The following is a 14,618-nucleotide window of genomic DNA, read 5'->3' on the forward strand; positions in this document are numbered from 1 at the left end:
TTTGGTACATAAGATATATTTAACGGGGTTTATTAGTCTTCAACGGGATTGGTGGGGTTCTTGTGAGATTTGGGCGGCGAGCCATTCGTCGAAAGGTTCGAGCTTGGGGGTTTGTATTGGGGTTTGGATTGTGGCGGTAACGGTGGCGACAGCACCTGCGGGGTTGGGGATTCCAGGCGGTGGGTGAAAAGGGTGGGAGTGCATCACCCCAAAAGCTAGCTCAAAGGGTGGGAGTGCCCAAAACCTTATAAACTCCACATTAGTTGCACATACAACCAATGTGGGACTATATATCTCAACACGTCCCCTCACACGAGAGCCAATTGGGCTTGAAGAGTGGACAATGCAACAGGCCCAGTCTACCTGTGCTAAGAAACGCCACAAGAAAAAGTGGGGGGCAGCGAGACTCTGATACCATGTAAAGAACCTTGGGATACACCATCCTAAAAGCTAGCTCAAAGGGTGGGAGTGCCCAAGACCTTATAAAGACCACATTAGTTGCCTACACAATTAATGTGGGACTATATTTCTCAACAGTGAGGGAGATTTTTCAGCAGAGAAGAAAGAATCCATTAAGTGTGAAAATTTTGTTACGTAGTGTTTAGATTTGAAGCATAAGTGATGGTGATGGTGATGGTGATAGTGATGGCGAATGAGGGAAGAAGTTAGCTTTTAAAGTTCTGAAATTTGGTGGTAAAATAAAATATTTTGAACTATACTTAAAAAGTGCTTACCTCTTTTTTGTTGTTGCAAAATCTAAGACTGTCTTATATTACCAAATGGTCTATTTATTGCAAGTGTGCAAGTGCAACCCTCTCTTATTTATTTACATATTTATTTATTTTTATGATGAATTGATTATGATAAGTGATAAATGCTGCTTTTATTTATGGGATTTGTATTTATAATGCAACATGACAACAAAAAATTTCTTACACACATAACATTTTGTGGGGCTTGCATTTTTTAAAGTAAAAAAAAAATATTATGGCACGGAAAATGAATTTTTATAACATAACAGAATCACTTTTTCTACAACATAATTTTTATAAAACCCTTTATTTATTTGGCACTCACAAACCAGCAATGAGACCCACCAAAACAAGAAAGAAAGAAAAAATTAAATGAACCGCACATCATTTTTCAGTATGCACGAAAAGAATGTTATCTTCTTTGACAGAAGAATAGTAAAACCCATATTTAATTGAGTTTCTGTTTTTTTTAAAAGAAAATTTTTTAATGTTAGGGATTTTTTTCTTCAAAAGTGATACTTTTTTTTTTTCAAATATAAAAAAAAGGATCCTGTTAGTTGAAGTGATCTGATGCATCAAAATTTTGTTCCCTTCCAACATAAAGAACCAAGTTCTCGAGTGTGTAATTGCTCGCAGCCGCAAGACTGTGTTATTGCCTCTTATGTAAATATTTATTGGATGCTAAATAATGTTTGAGTTGTCTTTTTTTTTAACCTGAATAAAAACTCTGTAATTTTGTTATTCTTAAGTGTTAATAAGCCTTTCTTATTTCTATAATAGATGCAATTTTTTTGCTTCTATTGTGAATTCTCATTTTTGTTCCTTTTTCCAAATTTGTATAAGTGTTTGTTTGGATTTTATTTTTTTAGCTTTTCTTTTCCTTATAAATAAAAGTTAGGCCAAATAGATTTTTACAGAATCTCTTATTATAAAAGAGTTTTTTTTATAATAAAATAAAAATCAAAAACCATTTTTTAAAGTTCTTATCAACTTTTTTTGAAATGAAAATTGAGGTCTGAGGAGCTTTTAACCTTTTTAAGCTCTTACAAGCTAAAAAAAATATTTAATCATCAAATAAATTTTAATTTTTTTAAACTCTTTTATTTAAATTTAACTTAAAAATAATTTTTAGCTTAAAAAAGAGAGAATTCAATCATGCTCTGATTCTCTTATTGCTTAAAGAATGAGTCTTGCTTTTGTTCCATGGTTTGTTGCTTAATGGATGCTTCATGCTTAAGCTAGAAAAACTCATTAATCATACGTCAAAATTTAAGAAATCTGTCTAAATTTTTTTAAAAAATCTTCTCTAACTTTGGGTTATATATGCAAAGCCTCTGAATATTTTAAAACTTATTACCGCAATTTTTTAACCTATTAAAATATTTATAATGGTACATATTAACCTTATTGTGCTGCATGCGTGCAAAAAAAAATACTAAATCTAAATTATTTAGTGAAAGCCACATGAATAATTTTATATTATATTTTTCTAATATATTTCAACATTCAAAAATTTATTAAGTTTGAAAAATGAATAATGTATAGACTCACTTATTTGTGGTAGGGATTGAAGTAGTTTGATCACTCATAAATTAATATCATGTAAATTATCATTTCAACTTAGAAATTTAATTTATTAGGTAATAATTATGAAAATAATTTTATATTATATATTTTTAACCATCTCAAAAATAAAATAAAATGTAACTTCATGAAACTAACAATTTATTTTAGAATATAAGTCAAGTTTGATTGAGAATAATTGTTCCTTTGACTAAAAAATAAAAAATTGGAAAGAATCCTTTCCACTCTAAATTCGTGTATGTAAAAACCTTAAATAACGCAAAAAATAAAGGCCATCTTATTTTATGATTGATTTAAAAAGAAAAAACAAGAATGTCGTAATAACTAAAAGGAATGATGCACCGGCATGTAATATAAGAATAATTAGAGTGGAGGAAAAGGGTTAAATAATTTGCAAACAAATTTTGACAGTAAATAAAAAAAAATATTTGGTTTTAAATTTCAGTAATTAAAATTAAAATATATTATTATTCATTTACTTAAAAGATTAACTCATTTTAAATGTTCAAATAACATATGCTACTCCTTCCATGCAGAATCTAACTCAATTTCACTCAATATTACAGGTTCATATTCTATCATTGATTAAAAAGGAAAATGTCGTAACGACTAAACTGCTAAAGCAATGATGGACGGACATGTAAAATTAATTAGAGTAGGTGAAAAGGGGTAAACAATAAATCTTAGTGCTTCCAACTCAAATTCAAATTCCTCAAATGTCATATAAATATTGGGTTATATTTATCTACTTTTACATAAGATAACTACATTTTCTACACACATAAAAGCTAGGTGGGTCCCATTTCTTTTTTTTCTCTCTCTCCTCTTACCTATGGGTCCCACTTGCAATCTTGTTTCTACAACATAAGATAAGCATTTTCTTACAACATAAGAAAATTATTTCCCATAAATATTTGAACATGTTCATATTAAATTATTCATCAAGCAACAAACCATGTTCAATTATTCATGTTAAAAAAGAAGAAGAAAAAAAGCCCCACAATGAGAACAACATATTCATCTCAGGTACTATTATATTATATTGCACCGACATCGATACAGAACACAAGATACGACACGATACGATACTCTGACATGTTAATTTTAAAAAATGTTAGATTTTGACACGTTAAGACACGTTTTGATATTAAATAACATTTTTAATTTATATAGTATATATTATATTTAATATTCAATAATTTAATAAATGAAGTTAGGCTTATAATACCAATTAATTTTGCAAAAAATATAAGATATCCTAAATATTTATATTAAACTCAATAAAATAGTAATCGTAATCCAACGAATATAATAATTGGTATTAAAAATGCAACGCAACTTAACATTTGAATTCTTTTTTGAGTCTCTGAAATACGTATTAAAGTGTCAAAATAAGCGTCGAAAAATATCGTACATAACATATCAATATTTTGAAATATCGGATATAACATGTTGTACTTACTTTTGATTAATATGACATTTGTTTAATAGTAGGCAATCCACATGTAAGAGTATACTATACGATAAAGCGATGCTGGCAGGATTCGAGAGACAAATTCAAATCGGAAGATATGCAATTCCATCAATACATTTATCAATTGGCTGATATTAAAAAGACCTAGTCCTAAAGCGTGAGAGCGAAGCCATGTCAGCTGGGCAGCAGCTGTGTGTGCCTAAGTAACATAGCGAGAATAAACAAAATATTGAGCGCTTGTTTGTAATTTTAAAGAATACAAAATTGTATTATTTGAAGTAAGAGAAAAAAATATATAATAAAAATTATGAAAGAGAAAGTGAGTGATTTTTTTAAATTTAAATTTTAACTAAAATGACTATTCTTTAAAAGAATAAATATATATTTTTTTTTTGATAACATAAATATTTTTCTTTATATATATATATATATATATATATGAGCCCACCATATTTCTTTTTGGTAAACTCCATCATTTAAAAAAAAATATAATTAATTCTTTTTTGAATCACTCACAGGAAAAACACTTCTCTAACAACAGTAAAATTGATTTTTCAAGGATGAGGGTTGTTGCGCAAGCACAAATACTTTTAACTTAATATGTGCTATATAATTAATTATACAGCAAATAATTTAACTATCATCAATTAGTTAAATTGTTAATTAAGTTAAAAGAATTTTATTTTATCATCTTAAATGAAACAAAATTATGTTATTTTTAATGAAATTATGTCATTTTAATATATTTTTATATTCTCTCTTCTTCACTTTCTTTTTCTTTTTAATTTTATAAAAAAATAAAAATGAAAAAATATACCAAAATGACATAAAATTATATCATTTAAAATGATAATTTTTTTGTCTAAATTAAATTATATAATTAGTCATATTGCACGTATAAATTAAGAAGTATTTACAAATAACATAAAAGTAGAGAGCCCTGAGCCTGAGAACCGAGGCAGGAATGAATTTGGGCCTGGGTCCTTCTGCTACTGCTCACGGCTCACTCCCCAACAGCCTTCTTACTTCTTATATCATTTTCATGACATTTTTATGTTTACGTATCAAATAGTACCATACTACTACACTATAATTAGCATTAGCATAGTACTACCATGTCATCACCTCTCTGCATTTCCTGTATGGTCATTGCTCATTGCAGAAGCACGTGTCTCAGACCTCTCACATCCTACGAGTCTGCGTCTCCATCTATCTGCATTCCATCTCTCAAGTTACTATTCCCGTTCTCACCTTTATGTTTTCCTGCGATGGTTTTATCATATCTCATTCAATTTTATAATCCATTTTTTATTGGGTTTTATATTTTTTTTTTTATGTTAAATGACCCAATTTCACTTTTCTACGCACAAAGAAAAAATAAAATGATTAAAGAAAAAAAAATAAAAAATGAATCTCATCTCTTTAATATCCGTGCAGGAAAATGAAATAGAATTATATTACATAACAAATATAAAACTTTTTTTTGTTTTAGGAAAGAGTTTTCTGCAACATCTTTAAAAAAGAAAGCTCATGTTTCTTGAACCAGAGCACTACGCTCCTAAACATTACAGAGACTACTGTTGCATCTATTTTTAGGGTCATCTTTGTAAGTCGAACACGTATTTCATACAATTTTGTTAGATATATTAATAACATGTATTTACCACATGTGACCTATATATATATATATATATATAATTTTATAGATTTTTATAATTAAAATAAGAATAAATATCTTTTTCAATTCTCAACAAAAAATACATAATCCAATTTACTTTTTTTAAAAAAATTCATATTAGTCTGTTTTGAGATAGTCTTCTTTCAATTTTAGTGGAACCATAATTTTTTCAAAAATACCATAAGTCAAATTTTTTTCTCATGTATTAATTCTGGCCTCGTGTTTTACTCATAAAATTTTACAAAGAAGAAAAGAGAAACGTAAAAGAGAGATTTCATTATTGAAGAAAATGAATCAAGTGAGTTTATTTACAACTCTACTGATATATATATCAGCACCAGTAGAATAACAGAAAACTGAAAAACAACTGTAATAACTGAAATAAACTAACTAACCAGTGTAGTTAACTAACTAAGCTGATTAACTCCTATAATTAATTAACAGAATAAAATCTATACACTAATACCCCCCTCAAGTTGGGAGTAGTATGTCAATAAGTCCCAACTTGGAAATGTTTTCCATGAAAGGTGCTGGGTGTAAAGATTTAGTTAGGACATCAGCAAGTTGATGAGCAGTGGCTATAGGTAGCAATTTGAGAAGACCACTTGAAAGTTTCTCCCGTGTTATATGACAGTCAATCTCAATATGTTTGCTCATTTCACGAAAAGTTGGGTTTTGAGCAAGATATACCGCGGATTGGTTGTCACAGTAAACCGGTATTGGTTGACTCAAAGGAATGTGAAGATCCTTGAATAGATAAACAAGCCACTGGAGTTCGCTTGTAATACTAGCAAGCGCACGGTATTCTGCCTCAGAGGAAGAACGTGAGACCGTGTTTTGTTTCTTTGATCGCCAGCAAATCAGAGAAGAGCCAAGGAAAACACAAAATCCGGTGATAGATTTTCTGGTATCTGGGCAAGAAGCCCAATCACTATCAGCAAAACCAGAGGGAGACAGAGAGTTATCTGCAGGGAAGAACAAACCTTTGCTAGGAGAAGTCTTGAGATAACGCAAGACATGACAAGCAGCTGTATAATGAGCTTGTGTAGGTGAAGCCATAAATTGGGTAAGTTGCTGAACCGAATGTGTGATATCAGGTCGAGTAGTAGTAAGGTACAATAACCTGCCTACTAACCTGCGATAGCCTTCCGGATCCAAATAAGGATCACCCTTAGCACGACTAAGCTTGTGAGCTGGAGTGAGGGGAGTGGAAACGAGTTTAGCAACAAGAGTACCTGAATCAGAAAGCAAGTCCAGGGTATACTTGCGTTGATTTAATATGAGACCATGTTTGGAACGAGTGACCTCTAAGCCAAGGAAAAATCACAATTGGCCCAGGTCTTTGATGCGAAATTGACTATGCAGAGAAGATTTAACATGAATAATCTCTTCCATGCTATCACCAGTAAGTACAAGATCATCAACATATACCAGCAAAGCTGTAAATGAAGTGGCAGTCTTCTTTGTGAATAAGGAGTAATCAGCCATTGATTAAGAATAACCAAGACTTTGAAGAGCAGTAGTAAGCTTGGCATTCCATTGCCTACTTGCTTGTTTCAAACCATAAAGGGATTTCTTGAGTTGATAAATCATGTTAGGTGAACTGCAAGAGAGACCAGGAGGCAGCTTCATAAAGACTTCTTCATGTAGTTCACCATGAAGGAAAGCATTATCAACATCAAGTTGTTCTAAATGCCAATTCCTAGCAACAGCCAAAGCAAGTAGCAACCGAACAGTGGTCATTTTAGCTACAGGGGAAAAGGTTTGAAAATAATCAACACCCTCACATTGGGTGTAACCTTTTGCAACTAGGCGCGCTTTATAACGGTCAACAGATCCATCTGGTTTCCTTTTAATTTTATATACCCAATTGCAACCTATGGGCTGTTTGTTCAAAGGTAATTCGACCAGCTCCCATGTATGGTTTCTGTCCAAGGCTTGTAACTCAGCCTCCATTGCCTTTTGCCAACATGGAACAGTAGCAGCTAGCTTATAGTTCTTTGGTTCAGTGTCAATCAAAAGGTTATTACAGAAGGCAGTGTAAGGTTTGGAGCACTTGCTGTAAGATAAGAAATCAGATAAAGGATAAGAAGGGAAGGATATCATACCTGAAGATGGTTTGGTGTCAGCTAAATTGGATAAACTGCAAAGGAATTCTTCTAGATACTGGGGTGCGGTTCTGGTTCTGGTAGATCTGCGAAGGTTCTGGTTCTGGTTTGCAATTGGAACATTTGTATTTGAAGGAACTAAATCAGTAGGAGGTGGACTTGTTGGGGTTACTGTGGGCAAAACAAAATCACAGCTAAGATCTGTGGTAGATGAGGGCAACATAGAAACCATAGGATTAGAATGATGAGTGGTTTGAGCAAATGGAAAGTGACTTTCATAGAAAACAATGTTTCTGGAAGTAAGAATTTCATTAGTATGTAAGTCAAGGACAATGTATCCTTTAGTAACCTCTTTATAACCAATAAAAACACATTTCCTAGCTCGATTGTCAAATTTTGTTCGATGTTGTGAAAGGGTAGAGATGAAGCACAATGAACCAAAAGCTTTCAAATGATCAAAAGAAGGAAGTGTGTTATATAACAGTTCATAAGGAGTTTTATGGTGTAGGGATGAAGGTGTGAGTCTGTTTATTATATGTACAACATGTAGTATGCAAAAGGTCCAATATGACTTAGGAATTTTAGATTGAAAGAATAGGGATCTAGCAACATTCAATATATGTTGATGTTTGCGTTCAACTATCTCATTTTGTTGGGGACACTCTACACAAGAGGTTTGGTGTTGAATTCCTTTAGTTTTAAAATAATCAGACATAGCAAATTCGAAACCATTATCTGTTCTAAAGGTTTTAATAGTGATATGGAACTGTGTTTGAACAAGAGACACAAAATTTTGTAGATGTTGTCTGGTTTCTGACTTAGCTTTCATTGGTATTACCCAAGTGAAACGAGAATAATCATCTACCAATGTTAAGAAGTAGCGATGTCCATGAATTGATTGAGTTGCATATGGACCCCATATATCAGCATGTATCAAATTAAAGGGATGTGAAGATACTGAGATGCTAGAATGAAAAGGTAACTTCTTTTGTTTAGAATAGTGACATATGTCACAAGGTTCAGAATCAACTTTACAAGGAATGAAAGGAAAAACTGTGGACATTTTATACAAAACAGAATTGGAACAGTGACCAAGTCGAAGATGCCATAACTTGGATGAGCCAGAATCAGTAGCATTGCAGCAATATCTATTTGAATTGACAATGAAGTTGAGAATGTAGAGGCCTCTATCCAATTTAGCTGTACCAATCATCTTCAAGGTATTGTTCTGCAAGATAGAACAAATTTGTGAGTGAAAAATCACATGACAATCTGAATCATGTATTAGTTTGGCAACTGATATAAGGTTTACATGAAAATTAGGAACAAAGAGAACATTGTGCAGTGTGAGATTAGGAGAAATGTAAACATTGCCAGTTTGAGTGGCTAATACCTGATTACCATCTGGTAATGTAACAGAAACAGGTCTAACATTTCGAAGGGAAGAGAAAAGGAAATTCTGGTGACCTATATGGTCAGTTGCACCAGTGTCAAGAATCCATTGTGGATGGGAATTACCTGGAGTCAAGGAAGTTGTATTAACCTGAACCAAATTGGACTTGTGTGTGTCTTCTTGTTTTGGATTCTGTAATAAACCAAGAAGACTTTGATATTGTTCCTTAGTGACTTGAAATTGGCTAGCATCAAATTATGCAGATTCTTTCTCTGGTTCAAAACTGAATGGATCAGTATCATAATGAGCAGCCATATTAGCCTTTCTTGGAAATCTGGTTTTGAAACCAGGTGGATAACCATGTTTCTCAAAACAAGTTTTCACTGTATGGTTGGACCTTTCACAATGGGTACATAGTCTTGATGTGTTTGTTCTTCCTCTGCCAAAATTCATTCTGCCTCTACCTCTCTGAGATATATATCCACGGTTGAAATTTTGTTCTTGATTATTTGTAGGAGCAGTAGTGCCTCGAGTGAAGTTCTGCTCATGAGCATTTAGAAATGCCTTTACATCAAGATTAGCACCAGTAGTTAACTGCCTTTCTTGTTGGGCAACTAAAGAAAAAGCTCGATTTATATTTGGTAAGGGATCCACGAGCATTATTTGAGATCTCACATGTGAAAACTGCTCATTAAGACCCCTCAAGAACCGAATCACATGATCCTTTTCTCTACATACACGAGCTTGAGCTTGCATCAGATTACCACAAACACAGGTGGGATTACAATTACATTTAGGTAATGGTTGCAAATTGTCTAACTCATCCCATAGTGTTTTCAGCTTCGTGAAGTATTGAGAAATAGTGCACTCACCTTGGCACATACGAAATAAATCTTCTTGAAGGTCTGCAATACGGAATACGTCAGATTGGGAAAATCTTTCACCAAGATCCTTCCATACTTCTGACGCCAGATCAACACATACAATAGACTGAACTATCGAGTCTGCAATGGAGTGGTGTAACCAAGACAACACCGTAGTATTGCAATGATCCCAAGCATAAAACAAAGGATTAGTTTCTTGCGGAGCAGTGATGGAACCATAAACAAAACCCAGTTTATTCTTCGATTTCAACGCCATTTTCATGGCTCTAAAATAGGAATGATAGTTCTTCCCATCAAGAACAAGCGAAACAATAATCAACGAAGGATTCTCATTTGGGTGTAGGTAATAAGGACTTGACGGATTTGTCAAGAATTATGGTAAGGGACGTGAGTTCTGGTTTGTAGCTTCCATGTTGAAATTCTTCCAAAGTCAGTGATAAGAAAGAAAGGAAGGAAAGATCGATTGCAAGAAAAGAAAGCAATGAATACCAGAACTCAAGATGAGCTCTGATACCATTTTACAAAGAAGAAAAGAGAAACGTAAAAGAGAGATTTCATTATTGAAGAAAATGAATCAAGTGAGTTTATTTACAACTCTACTGATATATATATCAGCACCAGTAGAATAACAGAAAACTGAAAAACAACTGTAATAACTGAAATAAACTAACTAACTAACCAATGTAGTTAACTAACTAAGCTGATTAACTCATATAATTAATTAACAGAATAAAATCTATACACTAATATAAAATAACAAGTAAAGTACATTTTGCATCCTCAATAAATATCACGGTATCTAACTTAATCTCTTAGAAAAAAATTAATTCGTGGTATCTCTGAAATTTAAAATAGACCAATATTAATTATTTAGAGAAACTAACATAGATCTTATTTAAATTTTAGAGAAACCATAATTTCAATTAACTGAATAAATTTTAAATTTTAAAAAAATCACAAATCAATTTTTTTTATTGAGATCCAAAAAAAATACTTTACTATAAAATAAATGACAACATGATCTCTAGAGTTGAAAATAAGAGTATGTCAAGGAGCCAATCAATTCCATTCTCGTTTGCTTACGCACGTCATATCATTTATTCCTGTTCCTATAATAAATACTAATTAATATAAATAAAAAGGAATAACATTTAAAAAAGAAATACGGGAATGGAAACTGTACTTTAAGAGTTAATACGATCAAAGTAACAGAAGCAGAGGAGGTTAGAAAACCCAGAAGGAAATGAGATGACAAAAAAGACCCTGGAATAAAGTGAAGTAACAAAGTGACATGCCTCAACTCAAATTGGAGCTTTGCTACCTCATTCCCCAGCAGAAGCACTGCCCTTGACACTTTTGAGCAGAACCATTTTTATTTTACAAAAAGCCGTGCCACGCACCCTCCCCTCTTTCTCTATGATTCGTCTCTTCAATTCCATTCATTCATAGACCAAAATACCCCTCAGGCTATCATTCATTCATCCCTTCCATGACTAGGTCTATGATTATGACTCTCAACAAGTAAAAGCTCTAAAAAAGTCATAGTAGCTGAGTAGGTGTTACGTTACGTTAGCCATGGCCAAGTCTATCAACACTCCTCAGGCTCAGACGATCAAACCAGAGCATTATTCTCACAGCCCTGTCCATTACGCCGTCGTATTGGGGGACCACACCACCCTCTCCAGAATCATCTCTTCTCTCCCTCGTCTCCCTGACCCTTCTCAAATCCAAACCGAGGCCCATTCCCTCGCTCAAGAACGACTCGCCGATCAGATCTCCGCCGTCCTCGACCGCCGTGACGTCCCTTTCAGAGAAACGCCTCTCCACCTCGCCGTCCGTCTCAATGACCTATTCGCCGCTCGCGCCCTCGCCACCGCAGGCGCCGACGTTTCCCTCCAGAATTCCGCTGGCTGGAACGCCTTGCAGGAATCACTCTGCCGCCGCGCCTCCGACATTGCTCTCGTCCTCCTCCGCCTCCATCACCGCAACGCCTGGTCCAAGTGGCGCCGCCGTCTCCCCCGCGTCATCGCTGTCCTCCATCGCATGAAAGATTTCTACATGGAGATCTCCTTTCACTTCGAGAGCTCCGTCATTCCCTTCGTCGGCAAGATCGCCCCCTCCGACACCTACAAAATCTGGAAGCGAGACGGCAATCTCCGCGCTGACACTTCGCTTGCGGGCTTCGACGGCTTGAAGATCCAGCGCGCCGATCAGAGCTTCCTCTTCCTCGGCGACGGCGATCAGGCACGTGATATCCCCTCCGGTTCCTTGCTCGTTCTGAACCGCGAAGACCGCAAAATCTTCGATGCCTTCGAGAACGCAGGAGGACCTATGAGCGAGTCTGACGTCGCCGGATTCTGCTCTCAGACGAGCGTGTACCGTCCCGGCATGGATGTAACGAAGGCTGAGCTAGTAAGCAGAACGAATTGGAGAAGACAGGAGAAGACGGAGAACGTAGGAGAGTGGAAAGCCAAGGTCTACGAAATGCAGAACGTGGTCTTCAGTTTCCGGTCACGTAAAGTTGCCGGTGCGGAGAATGACGTGGCAGGGAGCGAGCAAGTACTCCCTTTGGAACTGGACGAAGACGAAGACGGTTTTCTCGTTGCAGAGAATCCGAGTTTCGGGTTTCCAATGGGAGAAAAGAGAAGACACAGTAGCTTCGTTCGAGAAGAGAGGGAGTGGGTCCCAATGGGAAGGAAAAGCGTGGACCTAAAAACGTCTGTGGCGGCCCCACCTCCGAGAAGCGTGAGCATGCCGCATACGAAGGAGAAGGAGTACGTGAGAAGTTTGCGGCCTTCGGTGTGGCTGACGGAGCAGTTTCCGTTGAAGACGGAGGAGCTTCTTCCGTTACTGGACATACTGGCCAACAAGGTCAAAGCAGTCAGGAGGCTCAGAGAGTTGCTCACCACCAAGTTCCCGCCGGGAACTTTCCCGGTCAAGGTAAGGGTATTATAGAGATTAATATTTATTTAACTCATTAAATTAATTAAAAATCAGATTCTGTTTTGGCTTTTTTGTTATTATTATTATTATTATTTTGGGGGCTTTTTAATGGTCTCAACTCTCTCAAGCAACGGCCTGACTTAGAATTAAGAAGAGCTGAGAATCCTTTGGTGTAGGACCCATATGGTCGGTTATGCGTGTTTAAATGAATCAACCTTCACTGGTCCCACGCAAGGATGACGTGGCATAACATGGAGTGGTTTATGTTGTTTTTTTTCCGTTTGGCATGTTGTGGTATGTACGTCGACACTCGACAGTCATGTCAACGTCGAGTGGTTGACCATTGATTGTTCACCGCTAACGCTACATTCAGCAAAGATTATTGAGATTATAACTTTCACATGCGGCATAATCTATTTGATTTGATTGGTTAAATGGTGGTCCAAATAATTGTGTTGTTGGTGGGGACAGGTGGCTATACCGGTGGTCCCTACAGTGAGGGTGGTGATTACTTTCACAAAGTTCGTGGAGCTGCAACCCGTGGAGGAATTCTACACTCCATTCTCGAGTCCAAGGCATTTGCTCAGTGGTGCAGGCGCAGGCAGAGAATATGAGCAGCAGCACAAACCAGAAAGCCGCTCCTCATCATCGTCTGTAGCATCCACGTGGCTCAGACGAAATAATAGCATGTCGGGTGCGGGGAATAAGCAGCAACAACGATGTTCTTCAATGCAATTGGATTCAGACCCGTTTGCCATTCCTGCTGGATATACATGGACCAGTGTGGATGACAAATCAAGCAAAATGAAGAAATCCAAGTCCGTTAGAAAGTCCAAGTAAATTAAACGAACTGGGAAGTATTGGATAAGAAAGGGATGGTGTCTTAATTTGTTAATGAGGGTGTTTTTAACGCCAAGTTGCGTCCACAATGTAGATATCCCGTCTAATTTGTTAACCAGCTTTGGGCGTCGGGGAAATAGTGTTCATAGAGCGTAGTTTGCCGGCAAATGCCTAATGGAATCACAGAAAGGGTAATTAGAAGCTAAAGCTACATTTCTTTGCTTACAGTTTTGTTTTATCCGTCTTAATTATATATAGATTCTTTTCTTTTTATTTGTCAATTCTGCATTTCCTGCATGAGGAAAGGTCTAACGTTTAGCTTGTGGCCAAGTTACAACTTACACCTACGATTATTGCCACACTACTTATTGTTCTAGATTTGTCCAAATGATCTTCAAGTCCTTTAGTGTAGCAATTTTAGTTTACTCTACAGTTTAATTCAGTGGTCGCAGTTGAAGCTTTTTAAATAGGAAGAGTTTATCCTGCCTATAACAAGCATTTCTACCCTCAAGTGATTATGTACTTTTTTTAATTACTTCTATTATTTCATTAATATAAGAATATAGATTTTTTACATAAAATTGGCCCAAATTGATTTCTTTAGTCATAAAAAAAAATTTATTCAAATACACTTACACACATATCACTTCACATATGTATGGTTTTGATTATTTAATTACAACTAATGAACTTTACACACTGATATTCTGATTCTGCATTATTCAAAAATTTTTTTTTATAAAAATTGACAATGATTTATTTTTTTTGCAAAAAAAAGTTATCATTATTTAAGTATGTCAATTATTAGAAAATTACATCAATTAAGTATTTCAGTCATAAATTGTGACATTAATCGTGTTCTCATGATCTTTATACAAATATAATGTCAACTTTTATAATTTATCACATTTATTTCGAGAATCAAAATAATGCATGTGTTCTAAAATTGGTATTTAGCCTAA

At 35.1% G+C, this 14,618-nt stretch overlaps 1 protein-coding gene across 1 annotated transcript; it reads left to right on the forward strand.

Moving 5' to 3' along the window:
* Positions 1 to 11,448: 11,448 nt before the first annotated feature.
* On the forward strand, positions 11,449 to 13,802 carry LOC133291321 (uncharacterized). The gene is made up of 2 exons (XM_061489574.1): positions 11,449 to 12,813; positions 13,288 to 13,802. The coding sequence occupies exons 1-2, from the start codon at positions 11,449 to 11,451 to the stop codon at positions 13,654 to 13,656; spliced, it is 1,734 nt and encodes a 577-aa protein (XP_061345558.1). The 3' UTR covers positions 13,657 to 13,802.
* The last annotated feature ends 816 nt before the right edge of the window (positions 13,803 to 14,618 follow it).

This window comes from Gastrolobium bilobum, unplaced genomic scaffold (assembly GCF_033153095.1).
Source record: "Gastrolobium bilobum isolate Gb01-03AN ecotype WA unplaced genomic scaffold, APGP_CSIRO_Gbil_v1 utg7904, whole genome shotgun sequence".
In the NCBI taxonomy this organism is placed as follows: domain Eukaryota; kingdom Viridiplantae; phylum Streptophyta; class Magnoliopsida; order Fabales; family Fabaceae; genus Gastrolobium; species Gastrolobium bilobum.